The sequence below is a fragment of the Chanos chanos genome, chromosome 8 (assembly GCF_902362185.1).
Source record: "Chanos chanos chromosome 8, fChaCha1.1, whole genome shotgun sequence".
NCBI lineage: Eukaryota > Metazoa > Chordata > Actinopteri > Gonorynchiformes > Chanidae > Chanos > Chanos chanos.
In genome coordinates, this window is record NC_044502.1 from 26,115,159 (window position 1) to 26,134,420 (window position 19,262).

General features: G+C 40.5%; 1 protein-coding gene across 2 annotated transcripts in view; it reads left to right on the plus strand.

The window, feature by feature from the left end:
* Nucleotides 1-18,772, plus strand: part of gabbr1a (gamma-aminobutyric acid (GABA) B receptor, 1a) — a 44,591-nt gene extending 25,819 nt beyond the window's left edge. Inside the window, exons 14-24 of one of the 2 annotated variants that reach the window (XM_030781629.1) lie at nucleotides 96-173; nucleotides 4,904-5,054; nucleotides 6,952-7,084; nucleotides 7,234-7,350; nucleotides 11,954-12,061; nucleotides 12,310-12,403; nucleotides 13,494-13,621; nucleotides 16,345-16,473; nucleotides 17,611-17,754; nucleotides 18,467-18,583; nucleotides 18,614-18,772. In XM_030781629.1, coding sequence (XP_030637489.1) covers nucleotides 96-173; nucleotides 4,904-5,054; nucleotides 6,952-7,084; nucleotides 7,234-7,350; nucleotides 11,954-12,061; nucleotides 12,310-12,403; nucleotides 13,494-13,621; nucleotides 16,345-16,473; nucleotides 17,611-17,754; nucleotides 18,467-18,583; nucleotides 18,614-18,772 — 1,358 coding nt within the window. Of the gene's footprint in view, nucleotides 1-95; nucleotides 174-4,903; nucleotides 5,055-6,951; nucleotides 7,085-7,233; nucleotides 7,351-11,953; nucleotides 12,062-12,309; nucleotides 12,404-13,493; nucleotides 13,622-16,344; nucleotides 16,474-17,610; nucleotides 17,755-18,466 lie in introns of both variants that reach the window. The other variant, XM_030781630.1, reaches the window with a different exon arrangement.
* Nucleotides 18,773-19,262: the final 490 nt, after the last annotated feature.

The window sequence follows — 19,262 nt, forward strand, 5'->3', positions numbered from 1 at the left end:
CCATTCAGGAGCTGATCCTGAGATGAGAAGTGGACTGTCTTCTGTCACACCCTCTCGGCCCTCTCCTCTCTCATTCCAAACTTGTTCTATTGTAGGCGGAACCTATAAGAAGATTGGCTACTATGACAGCTCAAAAGGCAATCTCACCTGGTTTGGAAATGACAAGTGGATAGGTGAGACAGACTTTTTCTCTTTTAACTTTTAGATCCTGTCAACCTCACCTCACCATGGTCAGCTCTCACCGAGGATTATTGCCACTAATAGTATACAAGTATTATTAATGCAATAAGTCAGCAATTAGCACCTTACCACATCACTGATCATGATGTATATTTAACCAATAATGTAATACATTTTCCTCATTGGCAAACTTGTAATGTAACAGAAATATATTAGGTTAGCATAGGTGCTTTTAACTTTTAACTTTAATGTTATAATTAATTAGTCTGATAATGTAGTAACTTGTATAAAGTAGTACACATCTGCCATCTATTTATGCATGTTTGTTTGTCTGAAGATGGATCAGTATACTGAGCAAGTGGTTGACATTCTTTTCCTTTCCTTTTGCGTGTGATAAATCTCGACTCACTGCGACCAGATGTTAACAGTCTTGGTTGTGATTTTAAAGCCCAGTTTGTCGGAGCACTGGAATGTAATTATAGCAGATGCTTGGTCCTCTGGACTTCTCTAAAGAGATATTGATTCTCAGTTGAATAGCAGTGACTAGAGTGATTGGTATGCAGACATGGATTTGTTTTAATGCCCAACAGAATGGACAGGCTCCATTGGCATCTCACCTAGATCACATCTGCCACTGACTGATCAATCTGGGGACCTGCTGAGAACACACAAAATGAGATCAAAGGGTGCCAAGTGTAAGAGAGCCATGTGCTATCGTTTTTGGTTTAGACATGGAACAATCAAAAGAGCACCATTGGTTGTCCTTCTGGTACCCCTGAGTTGAATGTACATTTGGTTGGTTGTCTTGGAGCCATGTTGTGAATGAATGGTTGGAGTGTGTGACTGGTTAGTGATTACAAGGCTGTAACATGAATTAGTGGTTTGAGTATGTGGCTTGGTAGTAGTAATGGAGTTGTGTTTTGAATCAGTGCCTTGAGTGTGTGGTTGTTTGGTAATAACAGAGCTATTAGTTTTAACACAAAAGATGTTGTATTTGTCAAAGTTAGATTTGTTAACTTCATGAAACAGTGGTAACAGCAATTCCAGATGTAAGTGCCAAAAAGTTAACTTAGTGCAAATGAGTTTGTTTTGGACAGAGAAAGGTATGTATTAAAGAATGTCTTCATTTCCCCCCTGAAGGCTTGTAACCACGATTATCATAGAAAATCTGAAAAAAAAGGAAAAAAAAAAAAAGATTGGGTTAGGGCTTGGCTGTGTTTGTGTGTTTTAGCCCAGGGCGGTGCACAGTGCAGGGTCCAAAGGTGCAGGCATGTCAGGTGCAGATGAGATGGACAAACTTTTATGGAGATGTAAATCAACAGGCACTGGTGGGCTTTGTGTCCACCTTAGCAGCCTGAGAAGCATACCTTTACCCACTGACGATAGTTTGACATGGTGACTGATAGTGGTAGTTAAAGCAGCTGAGACATAATGAATTACCCCTGCACTGTTGCTTACATGTTTTGTCATCTCCTTTCAACCCTACAGCAGACAAAGGCAGACCCAAAAAGCAACATACTGGTTTTAATGTCACACAACGCTGAACTCAGTCCAAAGGGACACACAGCTGTGGGCACGTTACATTGACTGATAGAATCCATTAGTTCAGATTGGATTTAGCTCTCTTTCCCTAAGCGTAGTGCCCAAAACTTTGATAGCAAGACTGAGACCAATTGTGTTTTTTTTTTAAATCAGCATAAATCATGTATTTATTTTACATTTTTAAAAGATTTTTAATTATGAATGTTGGCAGGAGGTAGAGAAAATGAAATCTGAAGATCCATGAAGACAATGAAGCATTATTTGGTTGTGAAGGCATGTTTAATGAATGACAGCAGAGTCAGGGTTGAGTTGTAATGATGAGAAACTAGACTGATTTACATTCACTCCAAACATACAGTATGGAATACACTCTCTGACAGTGTAATAGGAAAATACATGCCAGATACATGCCAGATACAAGTCCATGGCAAAAACAAAAGGAAACCCTTTAAAAAACAAATTCTGGCTATACATCAGAGTGTGAACTGTGACAATTTATCATTACATTATTGAGAAAACCAGAGTGTTATTCTCTGTGATGAATGTGATAATGTCTAAGATACAGACTATCACATCCAAAACATAGCTTTTCAATAAAATTTAAAAAAAAAAAAAAATCTTATCCATACTCATATATGTCAGCTGAAGTAGAGTTGAAATACATGCACTTTGCATTTGACCTCAATATATGACCTCTTATTTAACTGTCATTTAACTGCAGAACATCCCCCAGGTGAGATGCTGGAGTGAATCTCAAATCAGTCCTCCTCACTTTGACTCCATTCAGCTGTGCCGTCACGCTACAGTAGGAACTTTACCTCCAGTTTGTGACCTATCCCTTTGGTACAGTGGTTCATTTGGTTAGAGAACAACCATGAGATTCAGGTCATATATCACCAGCACAGGTCCTCTTATATCAAATGAAAAACTGCCTACAGAATCACCACTGATGTAAATATGCAGCGTGATTTCAGCATGTTATTTCAGCAGGACAGATGTTGGGAACCTATGGGACAGGGTTGGGGATGTATAATGAATTTCATACTTATACTAAGAGTAGGAGGGTGACAGTATGTAAGATAAATACAGTGTAAAGAAAACAGAAATACAGTCTAATTATTCACTCTCTCTAAGATATTTGAATTAAATCTAACATATTCATATTAAACTCATATTATATTAATCAGTTTCATTCTGCACATAGGTGGGAACCTGCTGTATCTCACATGCATTAGTTATTTGACTGCATTGCAGGACAACAGAAATTTTGATATATTTTACCTGTTCTAGAGTGTGAAATCATACAATTATAAACCAAGAGCCTTTCCAAATGCTGTAACAGTGCCGGAATGTCATATTCTTCAGCAGGAATACATTTCTTTTCTTTTCTTTTTTTTTGCACACACATTTTGTTTGACACTGAAGCTTCACTTTTCACTTTTCACTTCTTTTGGCCAAAGCTTAAAATTTCAATCCAGGAGCTGACGCCATGTATCACATTTAAGGGCTTACTTTTGCCTGTTGCTGTCAATGAAGGCTGAGACAATGAAAGTGAACCCAAGATGCAACCAGATTTGGTCATTTGTCATCTGTGGAATTCATATTTCTAGTCTATCATTTGTATTACATAGTACATGGGGCTAAGGGACACCCATGTCCTCTAATGGATAAGTTGACCATTTTTGTGGTAGTTTTAAAACGTCTCAATTGTTAATAGTGGAAGTGGTATATTTGGTTTCTTAGTCATTTTTTGTGCCCATTGCTCAACTTCTAATTGTCAGTGTTCATCTCTCTCTTCTCATTTGTGCCTTTTTTATGTGTGGTACCTCAAGTTTACAGAATAATGTAGTTTTTTAAATCCAGCCTTCAGGACATTGTTTACTTTATCCTATCACCAACACACCTGATATGACATGTATACTAACCAGCATGCTCTTCAGTAGACACACCTGATATGACATGTATACTAACCAGCATGCTCTTCAGTAGTTTAATGGGCTGCATTGAAAATGTGCTGTCTGATTAGCTCCCCAGGACTAGATTTGAAAAACAGGACTCAGTGGATGGTTGTTGAGACTGCAGTGAACTTGACAAAGTAGAAGGTTAATTCAGATTTGATTTTGTCTCATGTTTATATGAATCTTAGGGTTGACAATAATTTTGACATGCACTTCTCCATAAAAGAATAAACTTTTTCTCTGAGCATTTGTAATGTTCTGGATAAGTATTCTAAGTAGAATATGTAGGTGTAATACAAATATCTGGATGCATAAATATGAACGTTAAAAGATAAGATAAAAGGTAAAATAGTTAATGAGTATCTTTTTTTGTTCACTCAGATAAGTGTTACAGTCTGCTCCAAATATTAATTCATGTTTGTTTGGCTAACAAAGGCTTCTAAATGGTGTATATTCCCATTTTAAGTTGGGTTCTATTTAGTCACAGACTATTTTTCAAGCCACTTAAAAGAATTGGATGTTAAAATATGGTGCCATGCACTTGTCCTGATGTCTTTGACCATGCTCGTGCTTGTACAGGATAGCGACACTTAAAGGGAGACACTTCGTAAAAACCTGCGAGGATGAAATTTCGACATTTTTTAACTTGGATCACTCTCTAGCACAGACACATTGTCCTCTCTGACCCTCATAATAATGGCCAATAGGACCCTCACAGTGACCCCAGTGCACATACATAGAAATACAATCGCGAATGTCTTTCATTATTTAGCATCAGCCACAGTCTAATAGTACACTTCACTTGTGCTAGCTTTGTTACATTAACTTTGAAAGTTTCGTCATAGCTCAAATAAGTGGAGGAGGTGACCTGAAAAAAAGTGGGCGAGTTGTGGTATTCTCTATTGTAAAATATCATAATTTATGCGTGACATTTTCCTAAGCGAGTATGGACTGAAATGAAAAGTGTCTTCAAACGTGAGGACCTCTGAGATCTGAAACATCTCTAATGTCTGTGTTCCTGACTGTTCCTCTGAGTTAAGCACTAATTTGTTAACTCTTATCTCTCTATTCTTGAGCGTTCATTCATTAATGCTCTCTTCAATATTCCCTCCCTCTGTGCACTTCAGGGATTGTTTGTACTTCAGTGATCCTCAAGTCCGCTTTCATCTGCTGTCTTGTGAGTCATCCTCTTCATCTTTCTTTGTCCTCCTCTCTTTTTGCAGGTTCAGAGCCTCCACCTGATCAGACAGTGGTGATTGAAGAGTTCCGCTACCTCTCCCAGAAGCTCTTTGTGTCTGTGTCCATCTCTGCTGGCTTGGGGATCTTACTGGGCATCGTGTGCCTCACGTTTAACATCTACAACAGCAATGTCAGGTCAGTCTTTGCCACTGTGCATGAATTACGGGGACACATTTCACACAAGTACACTTTACATGGATACGTTTGCAGGATTTCTCACATTCAGTATATCCCTCATTTCTCTTCCTTACCAAATTTTTAATTGTCTGATTATGTGATCTCACAACTCGACCCCTTGCATAATAGTCACCTTGGTTTGAGTAAAGGATCTACCGTGATAGTCATTTCTGTTTGGGTGATCTGCTGTTGTAATTACCTCAGTTTAAATGAATGAACTATTCCAATAGTCACCTCAGTTTGAGCAAGTGATCTACCACAGGTCGCATCAGTTTAGGTGAGTGATCTGTCATGACAGTCACATCAGTTTAAGAGAGTGATCCATCGTGACAGTCACATCAGTTTAGGTGAGTGATCTATGGTGACTGATCACAGGTTAAGCGAATGATCTACCTGCTCCTGTGAGTGAAGTCAGGCTCTACATTTCCAACCAGTTGTGCCATATCATTTAGAAACATCATCCCACTGTTGCAGAGCAGTAAGGGAAGCTGCCTAACGCCTGGGGGATTGTGGGTTTGAACCCCAAGCGTGAGAATTCACTCATCACGCGCCCCTGAGTAAGGCACTTAACCCCACACTCGCTCCAGTGGCGTGCGATGCCCGCCAGTGAAAGTCATCATCTTGATGATGTCTAGAGGAGCATCAGCTAGTGAAAGAAATGTAATGCATCACACTCTCATGCATTTAAATGGGGATTTTTTTCTCCCACTTTGTTCTGCATAACCCGTCATATTGCTCTGGTGACAATAATTTCCTCATTGTGAAGATGTCATGTGTTCTAAAGCCTTTCCATGAGTGTTGCAATGAAGGATTTGTCCCCTACAAGTTAACACTTCGAAGGATACCAGCAAGGGTCTAACTTTTCACACTTGATTTGTGAAACCAAATCATTCATAAAGTTGTTTGAACTTTGTCAGGTTTCCAAGGATAGCTATTTTGTTGTGTTAAATTGGAATTAAGTTGGGTCTGTGACAGATCCAGTCTTTGACATTTTTTTTTTTCACTCTTTCACTTTTTTTCCTTACACATCAGTCAGCTCTGTGCTAAAAACTGAATGTCTTTTGCAGAGGCTAGTGCAGATTACTGGAAAAGCATATCTGAATCCCATTGAGGGTGTCTTGCTAGGTTTGTAAGTGTGAAGGTTATGTATCATATCTTAGCTTAATTAGGGTAGCCAACACTGGGTATTTTTGATTCATTTTCTAAAAATGACTAAATTTCAGAATTCTATTTTTCTTTTTCTTTTCTTTTTTTTGTTTTGATTGGCTGTTTTGGAGAAGGATGTCTAGGGTAAAGAGAAATAAAAGTTATTCTATTGTCTTTGATTCTAGACTCTAACACAGTCAAAAGTGAGCATTGCAAAAGACAGTGGTGAACTGTGTGTGGGCACTGTGCATGTGGTATTAATGGTTAGAGTGTTTTACTTCACATAGCTCTGTTATCGGCAGGCTCCTGTGTGATTGTAAATTCCATCTCAGATGATTCCATGCATTTATCTGATTAATTATTTGCAACCTGGGTGAACCAGGCCTACAGTCATAGGACTCAGTTCTTAAAAGTATAGATGGATTGTCTAACTGTAATGCTGTGTTTACCCAGTGGGAGTTACACAGCTGTGGTGATTGTTTAAATCATTGATGGCAGAGAGAATGTAGTGGCATGTGAAAGCTTTCCATTACGATGCAGTGATAGATCAAGTGATGGGGGAAAAACCAGAGGAAAGGGTGGAACTCTGTTTCCAGAAAACAACAGGAACAGCCATAGTGTGTCACACCAGTGTATCCAAAGCACTTTACAGCTCCACCAAATGCTATGAAACAGCTGCTAAAAAGGCTGTTTTCGTACTTCCTGACAGGTATATTCAAAACTCACAGCCCTACCTGAACAACATGACTGTAGTGGGCTGCATGCTGGCCCTGGCCGCAGTATTTCCTCTGGGAATCGACAGCCAGCACATTCACAGGTCCCAGTTTCCAGTTGTGTGCCAGGTACTGTTCTGTCTCTCTCTCTCTGCCCCCCCCCTCACACTGTTGTGTATTGTAGTAAACTGTGCACTTTCAATACAGCATTAGGGAAATTCATTCTTTCTACTCCCGCATGCCCCCCCCCCCCCCCCCCCCCCCCCCCCCACTTCCAGTTCCGCCTGTGGCTGCTCGGCCTGGGATTTAGCCTGGCCTACGGGAGCATGTTCACAAAGATCTGGTGGGTTCACACAGTCTTCACGAAGAAAGACGAGAAGAAGGAAAAGAGGAAGGTAAGTGAGTTGTGATTGGGCTGATGGGACTGGAATGGAGGCATGAGTGCAGTCATGCTGATGTTTGTTTGTGAGGAGCGTGATAATTGAGAGTGATGAGGACCTGTCCCAGTTATAACTTCAGACTGCTTCATTATGCAGACATTCTGATGACATCACTTTGCTCTGCATATCTGCATAAACGAGCATCATATTGTCTGCACTGAATTACACTGCTCATCCTGCCCAAGACAGAAAAGTCTCTCACATCTCTCTCTCTCTCTCTCTCTCTCTTTCTCTCTCTCTCTTTCCTTCTCTTATTTCTCTCTCTCTCTTTCTCTCTCTTTCCCTCTCTTACTTCTCTCTGTTTTTCTCTGTTCTCTCTCCATCTCTTGTTCTCTCTCTCTCTCGCTCTCTCTCTTTCCCTCTCTCTCCATTTCTCTCTTACTATGTTTAAATGCTAGTTTGTTTACTCATTCTGTCTAGCACAAGTGTGTACTCTGTGTTCATGTCATATGCAGAATCTATACAGAGTCTGTAAGTGTACCCTCCAAACTGACTTCAACTCTTTATAAAGGTGAACACCAAAAAAATTACTTACACAATTACAGGTACTAGCACTGAGGTGTATTTTATTTCTTAAACATATTTAAACACTGATTTAATCAAAGGAGCTAAAGTAAGATTTTTCTCAAATTCCCATTTAATTTCCAAAAGTGTAGTGTCCAAAAAATAAATGTTCATGTCTCTGTTTTCCACATTTTTGTGATCTCCCTTCAGAAGAAGCCATCTTCTCAGGTCTCTGTGTGTTGACTGGAGTGGTACTGATTTTTGATTGTGAGTGGCTGTTTAAAGCGTGGTGCTGAAAATGTCAATCAAGACCTGTAACTGACTGGTAAATTTCATTTGGTAAATGAGCATCTCAGTGCCTGGACTGAAGCACAGTGTGGTCTGAATAGATGGAGACAGTTTATGAATGCAGACCAAAGCATGATAAAGGATCTGGACGTTCTCTAAGAAGGAACATGGCCTGAGAGTTCTCTCCATCTATTCTCTCATCTTAGACAACATCACAGAGAACTTCTGAGCAGTGTTCAATCTTACTGAGGCAGGGGGCACAAAGTCTGGAGAACAGAGATGTCATAAACTATGACTCTTAATGCATTACAAACATTTTTAATTGGAGAATTGTCTTATTTCAAATGGTCATATTGGATCATACATAAAATATATTGCATATTTTGGAAAAATGATGATTTATAGTTCACTACTCCTATTATTCATTTTAGAATATTAATATATTAGTCTAATAACATAATTCATAATAAAAATCATGCATCATAATTTTAATTAATATCTTAACATAATATGAAGATACAATATTTATTTTTATTTCTTTTATTTAATCACTGCTACTCATTGGCATCAGACTCATTGGTAGGAGAGGTGCCAGTCATTTTTGGTGGGTTACTGTATTTAATCTGGGGAAAAGTTTTGCATTCCAGACAAAATGGTCAGAATGTAAAGTGGGCCTTTTGTACATGTGTGCTGGTTGTTGTGTGAGAGCAATACCCGACGCTCATTCAGGAGATGCAGCCCAATTTGACAGAGCGGTGGCCAATGCTCAATCAGAGGAATGTAAGGTTCAGCAAGTCTGAGACAATTATGAATATGGATGAGTATTAAAGTTCTCTACAGAAATCCGACCTTGGGGGGTTTTGTAATTTGAACCGTTGCGAATTGGGCTGACTTTCAACTCTCTCACTCTTCTTGCTCAGGCAATTTGTTAATGTTCTTTTTCATTATTCCCCGTCAGAATGTAGCCAAATTGGTGGGGGGGTTTTTTTTCCTTTTTTTGCATGCTGCCTTTTGGCTGTCTGTAAGAGGCACATGTAACAGTGCTGTGTCACCTCTGTTCCTCTGTTTGTCCGTGTGAGCCTGGTTAGCATGCTGTAATGGTCGGACACAGGGAAACATCTCACTGATGCACCATTACACAGCACCTGATGACCATTTGTCCATTTTTCCCTTCAGTAAACCACACGCTACAAAAAGATCTGAATCATCTGTCCATCCGCTCATCATAAACAGCTGTAAAAATACACACAGAAAGGGAAAAACAAAATTACTACATCACTGTAATAAATGTAAGGAATATGTTTTATACAGTTAGGCTTTATGAACAGTTTCAATTGTCAGGTTTTTTTTTTAATGAGTAGTATGATTTTCGGAACATGTTGTGTAGCATGAAATAGAATAGAATAACTGCAGCTATGCACAGTTACAGTGTGATGATGTTCAGTAAACATCAGTCATACGGTAATCACTAAACCCACCCTTTCCTCATGCTTCTTGTCCCCTGAATACATACACATAATTACCACTTTCTAAAGATAGCCATGTTCTGGTATCTTCCCACATTAAGTGCTTTAGCCCTAGTCCAGTTTTCTCATAGTGACAGAACTCAGGCCAGTTAGAATGGGATTCACAACGTGGCTCTCATGTTGACATGCACTGTGAGGGCAGTTCTAAAACATACTTGTGAAGACAAGGCTTACAGCTGTAATGTCAGGAGAGCACAGCTCGAACTTGAAGATATAATGACTGCAGCATCAGAAAGTGCACTCCATCATACAAGGGGCACATCTGGATTCAGCATGGTTTGTCTGAATGTTGGTGCTTTACACAGACCAGTTTTTAGACTGTAGATAGATAGATAAAGTAATTAAAATAACAGTCCATACAAGGACCCAGAACTGGTCTGCTCCCATTGCTGGTTGAGCAAGAATCAGACCCAATCATATGGTAACTCAGCCTTATTCACAAAGTTGTTCTTAACCACCAGGGCAAGCCCTGATTAGCTATTGATAATTGCAATGCCTTGGTAATGCCGATCATCTATGAACAGCATTGTGGTTATAATAAGAGGTGAGTGAGGGATGGCATCGTTAAGACAGAGGAAAACGAGGCATACCCTGGCTGTGCACTGGCCCTGTTGAGATATGTTAGGGAGAAACACTGGGTCTCTTGGCACCATGCATTGTGATGTGCCCACAGGCAAAGTCATTCAGTTACTGTGTAATGGACTGGACAGTGTATCTCAGTATGGAAAAATAGTATGTTTCTATCACTGGAAAGAAAAAGAGAAAAAGAAAAGAAATGGTTAAAACTAGAAGTGATGGTAAATCAGATTGCTATGCATTGTATGGATGTGGTTGAAACAGATGTAGTCCATTTGAATAGTACACGCGTTGTTGTTTTATGCACTCAATGTGGTTTAACTTTTCACTCCTGGAAAATCCTGGAAAATAATCTGTCTTTTCCTCCAGCAGATGGCCCCCTAAGCAAAATGACTCATGTTGACTTGTTGAAAAATGTATATTCCTGTGAAAAACGATCCTAGCAGTCTAAAGCAACAAGGCTATTGTGACTTATCTTAGGAGTTTTTTTTGGTATGTACAGCATTTAGTTTATGGTTTATGCCTTTTATGTCAGAAGACGTGGTATGGCAGGACTGATGTTATAAAAAGAATTCAGTCAAATACATTGCCTTCAGTAATGGTCATATGAACCAGCTGCAATGCTTTGAATATTTACGTTGTATGTGTTGTGCAGTTTTTCAGGGAGTGAGCAGGGTACACTAAAGCAAATAAATTTCACTCTGTTGACTCTTTGACCCCGACAAGGTCCTTTACATCTTGACCCTTCTACTCTATGAGGGGTGTGTAAATGGAGAACCAGGGGTCCTGTCATAGAATGCACCAGACTATCCTTCACTGACTGCATGTCCTTCTTAACCAGGGGTCCTGTCATAGAATGCACCAGACTATCCTTCACTGACTGCATGTCCTTCTTATATTAAACTCAGTAAACGTTTACTTTTTCAAATTTAATTGGGCCAGAGTTTATCTTGAATACTCTGATCTCTCTCTGTGGGAATAGACGACTATAAAGTCTTTGATTGGAAATGACTCATCGCTGTGCACAGCATAGTGTTATTTTTGATCAAACCTCTCTTTGAATCTCATGCCAATAGTGCAATGAAAACAGTCCTTGTCCACCGGAGAGATGTTGTCTGTCTGAGACCCTCTCCAGCCTTTCTGAAATTAGAAACACTTTCACACTAACACTAACATCTCCAGAGCACTAGATTTAATCTGGCTTTCGTATTCTTTATAAAGTCAGTAACACAACCCTATCAAACTGCAATATGTTCAGAATAGAACTTCTCCAGGAGCTGACTTGACTTGGAGTCACTCTCACAACCACGTCATCTTTGTCCTTCAAAAACTACATCAGGTTCCCACCAGAGGAAAGTCATCTTTAGAATATCACTGATATTTTAACTTAGGGAGCTGTCATCTGTTTTCACTTTTCCTCCCTGCTACACTGCTAATATAACAGACAAGTTTTCTAGATCTTAAGAAACTGAAGGTTGACATTTGAATTTAGTTTTAATTCAGCCATGCTAGGCAGCCTGTACAATAAACAAAAAAGAAGGGTTTAGCATTTTTTATGTTTATAATGCTTATAGTAATGATTTGCTCTAAGTGGTCTGGAACGAGCATTTTTCTGTCGTTTGTGAAGCTGATCCTTTATCTGATTTACCATTACTTCCCTCCAGCATCTGGAGCCCTGGAAACTCTATGCTACTGTTGGAGTGTTACTGGCCATAGACGTCTTGTCCCTGCTTACGTGGCAGATTGTGGATCCTTTACACATAACTGTTGAGGTGCAGTGTCAGTTTACTCTGTGTTAGTCTACTCTGAGTCACTTACTCTGTGTCAGTCACTCTGTCATAGTGTATTGTTCTGTCAGCCAGTAAGTTATTTAATGTGTTACTTTGTCAAGTTAGCATAATACAGTACATCATCATAATGCATTTTTGCAAAATTGTAAAGCAAGTCATTATAAGTTCATGAAGTTGTACAAGCTGAAACTCTTTCTCTCTCTTTCCATCCCTCTGCTGTTTCCTTGCAGAAGTTCACCAGAGAAGTCCCTAAAGGAGACCTTGACGTTCTGATTCAGCCCCTACTGGAACACTGCAGCTCAGAGAAGATGAACACTTGGCTTGGTAGTCTTCCCAACTTCCCCTCTAATCTGCATGTCAATGTCAATTTGTATTAAATCTCTCTCTCTCTCTCTCTCTCTCTCTCTCTCTCTCTCTCTCTCTCTCTTTCTCTCTCATTTTTGGTTGGCCCTGACGAGGTCAGCTCCCCAGTCGAAGGGTAAAATTTAACATTTGCACAAAGTATTTAAGATTTTTTTCAAAGCAAATTAAACAGACTTCCTCTCAAATAGCATGACTTCTGGAAAACCTCTTGAGGATGAGAAGAATTTCATACAGATTATTTTATGTCCGTACAGTTGATTTAGAAATCCTATATTTGATATGTGAAAATATTGGCATGTCCTTAGCTTACTCCTGCCTTGGTATCAGCACTAACCAGCAACCTGATCCTCACACATTTTTTCACCCAAAGACTTATTTTTTTCACACCTCAACACACACTCTTTCACCCCCTCTCTGATTTGCACTTTTAAAGTCAAGCAACTGAGTCACGACTTCTTATTCACTCACATGCCTATTGACAGGTTTGCTCTGTCATGCTCTCTTTTGTATATTTAACCGACTTGCTTCTTACTTTTTTAATATGTACTCTCATCCATTAAGCTAATCTTTCCATGGTGTTACATACAGTTACTAGCGTACTCACATATTTATTTTGTCGCTCTCTCACTCTGTCTTAAGCTTTAGTTCAACATTCTGTATACCATGCCGTCTGTACATCACCCTCTCCTTCTCTCTCTCGCTGGCAGCTACTGCAGTATAAAACCAATTGCTATGGTTCACTGAATGAGTTTTACCCATGGCATTTCCTCATATTCATAATACATTTACCATGCACTGAAAAGAGGCCACAAGAAAAAAAAGAAAGAAGACAAAAAACAAAAAATACACACTCTTTCTTTAAAGATGTGGTACTTTTTGTTTTTTAGTCGTATTGAAAAAAGAGTTGGTGGTGTTGTGTGGCGTACCTCCTCCTGAATATGAAACATGAGTGCACATCACCTGCTCTGTGTCAGATTAGCCAATGACGAGGCTAATGAGGATGTGACTGTCCAATAGCCATGCTGATATGTGATGTCTGCATGTGCCTCAGGTGTGGTCTATGGCTATAAAGGCCTGCTGCTGTTGCTGGGGATTTTTCTGGCGTATGAGACCAAGTCCATTTCCACAGAGAAGATTAATGACCACCGTGCCGTCGGGATGGCTATCTACAACGTAGCTGTGAGTTGCAGAACTCTCTCCCTTTGCTTTATTTTCATCCACTTCACAGAGACCAAGGCATTCTTGCCCAGTGTTTAAACATGCTACATAGCATTGTGCTGTTAATATAAAAAGGAAAATTTGTTTGTTGATTTTTGAAAACACTCAGGGTTGTGGAAATAAAGATTTGCTCTCATTTGCGTCCTGCCTTTGGTATCTAGTGTTGATGTATGTGACTGCATGTTCTCACGAGTGTATATGAGACTCCATCTGCACACACATCAGATGAGACTCAAACCTACAGTAAAACACGATGAGGCTCTCTGTAAAAGCCTGTATTATCCGCATGGTCATTTGGAGGCGTGGAGAATTCTGGTTTTCTTTTGCTTGTTTCAGTGCCTGCTCTCTAATATTTTAATGATGGCAAGAAGCTTTAATATTATGAATGATGATTTTATATAATTGCATTGTTTTCAGAAAGCCTGTTTTAAAGAGTCTGATGAGAACAGGAAAATGCTCCTGACTCATGTGTGATCACACACACACACACACACACACACACACACACACACACACACTGTTTATAACTATACAACTGATAGTGCTATGTTAAGTAAAGTACAGGGTAAACACTGAGATCAGGTGCAAGTGGATGAAAAAGGGTCAGTTTGTCAGCTGCTTCATAATGTAAGCAGTGATTTGTGGAATTCTAATTGGACAGTCGGAAGTTGAGTTCATTGCTGTACGGCAAGGACTCAAACTGTGTGACGGGACCATGGGAAAGGTAGAGGCATACAGGAAAGAAAGAGCCACTCATCTGCAGGTAACAGATTGGATTAGTGTGGATGGTGTGTGCTTCCTGCCACTGGTTTGGAGATTAAGTGTAGACACTGTGCCCACACTGAGAGAAATTGAGTAACTGTTGGAACGCTGAGGGCATCATTTTATTCTGATATAGCCCATTTTACGTGATGAGTTTAACAAAGGAAAGTAATTTGCCTCAGTCGTTTCATTTAAACTGAACAGTAGCTTGACTGTAACAGACAGAGGTCCTGTGGTGTGACAGTGGCTGTGCTGAGACATTCCAGTTTGTATCAGGACTGACTTTTATTCCTAAGACATTAATTTGACCTGAGGTTACAGCAATTATTTAGACACTGTTTGGCTCCTGAAAACTGTACTCATTCTCCTTACATTTCCCTTGATTGTTGGCCAGAGACTGTATTTTATGGACACTGTGCCATATCCAGTCCAATTGTAGCACTGTATCCACCCCAGATCCATACAGATCTGGTCCAGTGGGTCACAGTAGATCAATACCGGCACGGGCCTGCTTTAATTTTCTCAGGAGAAGCAAATGCATGAATCGGCCCAGTTCCACGTTGAATATAATTAAATGAGGTCCAGAAGTGGCCCAAGTCACGTTAACGTCCAGCCCAAATGTGGTCCACTTTTGTTTTCCTCCAGACAGACATTGGCCAGACATTACCCAGACTCCACCACAGACACTGTGGCCTTAGGCCTTGGCATTAAGAGGTGTGGAGGGGCACAGACTTCCACATGTCTTCTCCAACACACATGGTCTCAGCTGCCACTTTTCACCAGAGCACAGAGGAGTTCACCAGGAGCTGTGATACATGGAGAGGTTCATATTATGCTCCCAAGATATTTCCACCTGACCAATCTAGTTCTGATCAATCACCAGAAAAAATGGGGAGATAGGCTCCTAAGTTAAGTTTCTGTGATTGCACACACACACTGTGAACAGTGAGCAGTGAATTTGTCCTCTGCATTTAACCCATCCAACACACACACCAGACGCAGGAGCAGTGGGCAGCATTCCTTGTGCCCAGGGAGCATTGGGGTTAAGTGCCTTGCTCAAGGGCACACAGCCATGGATGTTGGGCCTGGGAATCGAACCGGCAACCCTCCAGTCACAAGCCCAGCTGCCCTTAAAGTTTTGTGACTCTGCTGGCTTCCCAGCCATGAACACTGTCCCCTGTGTTTATGTGCATGCCCACTCAAAAAAAGGAAAAACTGCAGAGACTTTGTTTCAAACCCAGATCCTTGGGATGGTAGATTAGTGCCTTTCTCACTTTGCCACCCAAGCTCCCTAATCCATTTAATTATTTCAATGTTACAAACTACAAAACAACTCAAGATGAGGTCCGTGTGCGCTATGGATTTGTTCCACTCTGTAAAGCCGGGGTCCATTCATTCAGCATCGGCAAATGCTGATGTGAAACAGATTCACTCCGGTTCTGCAGAGTGATGCACAATGGCAGTGTCTGTATGGCTCTGTGGAGCGCTTCCAGCACAGATGAGTGGTGAGGGTGTCACCATTGCCTGGATTTGTGGAGAGGCAGGTGGATCTGACAGTCAGGTGCTATGTGGGTGACCTATCAGGTTTAATCTCAGCAAGGAGGGCAGAGATGGAGCAGATATGTCCTAGTCTTTTGGTGTCACTGAAGTTTCTATGTCATTTTTGGCTTATTTCCCTGCTGAACCTGCTGCACTTTTTGACGTAATATTGGATTAAATATAACCTTCCACTCATTAGCTCTCAACTGTGTCAGATCTTATCTCCATCTAATTTCTTGTCCTTGGGAACTGAGAAGCTGTGAACTTTAAAGTGTTGACCTCTTTCTGTCTCTCTATTTCTCTCTTTCTTTCTGTCTGTCTCTTTCTCCATTCCTCTCCCCTTTTCCTCTCTTTCCCTCTTGCTCACCTTCCTGTTTCTCTAGGTTCTCTGTATGATCACTGCTCCCGTGACCATGATCCTCTCCTCTCAGCAGGACGCCTCCTTCGCGTTTGCCTCTCTGGCCATAGTCTTCTCTGTCTATATCACCCTGGTGGTTCTCTTTGTGCCTAAGGTCAGGAAGCCAATATGTGTCTGCCCTCTATCGTTGTTCTTAACAACAGGCTGTGGGTTGATGACTTTTTTAGTGTTGTGAAGATATATAGGCTGATCTTTCTTTCTTTCTCGAGTTTTTTTTAATATTTTCTGGTAATGTTCAGTTTTACACAGAGTCAACAGTCCTCCAAAGACACAGTATTGAACAGGGGCACAGCAGTGAATTTTACATTACAGCCAGTAGGTACTCCATTAGGTCTTAACTCTCTATCATCAGGTAAATGTTTTTGTTTGGGGATGGCACTTTAAACTTCATGGACTGCAGAGATAGCTTTACTTTTATCCAAAGAGTCACCTGGCAGTTTCCCCAATAACCCTCGCCTCTTAGCAGCATATCTTTTTCCATTGTTATCTAAGCAACAATGTGTTGTTTTGCATTAGAGGAAATATGCTTGTCCGTAAATGTTTCAGAGAATATTAGTGAGGGAGACATAGGGAGTTATAGGGAGAGTTTAGTGCTGTGTGTGTGTATAACATACTGTGTGTATAATGCTGGCTAGTGTAGCCACCTATGTAATATTTCTCAGTGTATGAATGTCATGATGCATTTATTTTCATATCAGAAGTTAATGCATTAATTACACCCCAGTCTCTGCACAAATAGCCATCATGCAACAGTGTGGTTGTGTAGATATGCAAGTTTATAGGTGTAGTCATGTAGATGTGTGGGTTCATATGTGTCACTGTGTAAATATGTGTGTGTGTGGGTTATCTTGTAGATGCACAAGTCTCTGTTTATTTGTTATGTTGTAGATGCACAGATTAATGTGTGTGTGTTGTGTTGTGTAGATGCACGGCTTAATGTGTGTGTGTGTTGTGTTGTGTAGATGCTCAGGTTTATGTGTGTTCTGTTATGTTGTATAGATGCTCAGGTTCATGTGTGGTGTATTGTGTTGTGTTGTATTGTGTAGAAGTGCAGGTTTATGCGCGTGTGTTATGCTGTAGATTCACAGGTTTATGTGTGTTATGCTGTAGACATGCAGGTTTATGTGTGTTGTGTTGCGTTTAGTTGTGTAGACACACAGGTTTATGTGTGGTGTGTTGTGTTTTGTTGTGTAGACTCACAGGTTTATGTGTGCTGTGTTTTGTTGTGTAGATGCGCAGGTTGATCATGCGTGGAGAGTGGCAGTCAGATCAGCAGGACACTCTGAAGACTGGTTCATCCATTAATAACAACGATGAGGAGAAATCCCGGCAGCTGGAGCACGAGAACAGAGAGCTCCAGAGCATAATCCAGGAGGCATGTAGACTGCATATGTTTATCCCCATTTTCCTCTCTCTCCCTCTCTCTCTCTCTTGCTCTCTCTCCTTTTTAATGAATAAATTAATTGTGGCTGAAGTGTTTCTTTAGGAGACATAAACTCACTGATGATGATGACCTCATTTGCATTCCATAATGTCGAACAACTTTCTTAGACGGAGTTTCTAAAAACCAAAAGTGTTAATGAAGGCCAGTAATTTCAGGTTCATGCCAGACCACATGACAGAGTACATAGCCCTGTAGTGGATAGTTCCAAGCTGACCCTGTGCTGTACTGTCACTCTGATGATCTGCAGAAATGTTTTAATATATATACGGTCTGTCTCAGTGTGTGCAATCTATACAGTCTATCTTGGTGTGGCTTTGCTTGTGTTGTATTTTTGCTTGTATTGAAATGTTTCTAAGGCTGATTCTCTGTAGTTTCATTGTACTAGTCGCATGCTCAGATAAGGCACAATGAAAAAGGGCAGAGGTGCTGGCCACATCTGGAACTTTTGGTCTGAATTTTTGCTGCGCCATGCGTGGAGTCCAGGGGAGTGCATCTGGCTATGTTCCCTCCCTCTCACTGCTTCTGAGTGTATACTGACAGTTAGGAGCCGATGCTGCTGCAGCTGTCATCATGCGAAGAGAATTTTTCATGAATCGTGCACCTCCTCCAAATGTGTTTATTTCCCGTTTTTTCTCCTGTACAGAAAGAAGAGAGGGTGACAGAGCTGCGCAAACAGCTCGCTGAACGCAGAGCTCTGCGTGCACGCAGGCGCCCATCCGTGCAGAACCAGAACCAGAACCAGAACCAGAACCACAGCAGCGTTCTCCCTCCCCCCTCAACCCAACCAGAGCCCAAAGCCTTAGCCCAGCCCCCAGGCTACCTGGTGGCCACATCTGATAAGGGTTCTCTCCCTCCAGCCTTCTCCAACTCCTCAAACCTCTACCAGGCCGACAACAGGTCAAACCGCAACCATTGCCAAAACAGTCAACTACCACTGCTGTATAAATGAGTCTTAGAAGATCAGGACACCAAGACTTTTTAAGAACACACTTAAGAAAACAGATAAGAAGAATGGCACCACCTCACTGGAGTCTGTCTAGAGATTATTTGTCAAAAATCTTTAATATAAGAACAAAAATCATTAAAAAAATTCAATGGGGTTCAAGAAACTTGTGAAAATTATGAATTTATGAATCTGATCTTAAACCACTTAATGAATCAATTGTACCAAAGTTTGTAAGCTGTATTAGTAGCTGAAGGTTTTTAAAGTATCAAACTTCTGTGTTAATCAGATTATGTACTTTCACGAATTCATTTGTTATAGTACTATTCAGCCACTGTCATTCATCAAGTTTTGCGTGTGACTTTGTGGCTTCTTATACAAAACAAATCAACCAAGTTTTTTGGCAGTTTCACAATTGCACTTCAGATAAAAATGACTTGGTTTAAAAGGCCCCACCCAAATAATTTGACTTACTTCTTGGGGCAGTATAGTATAA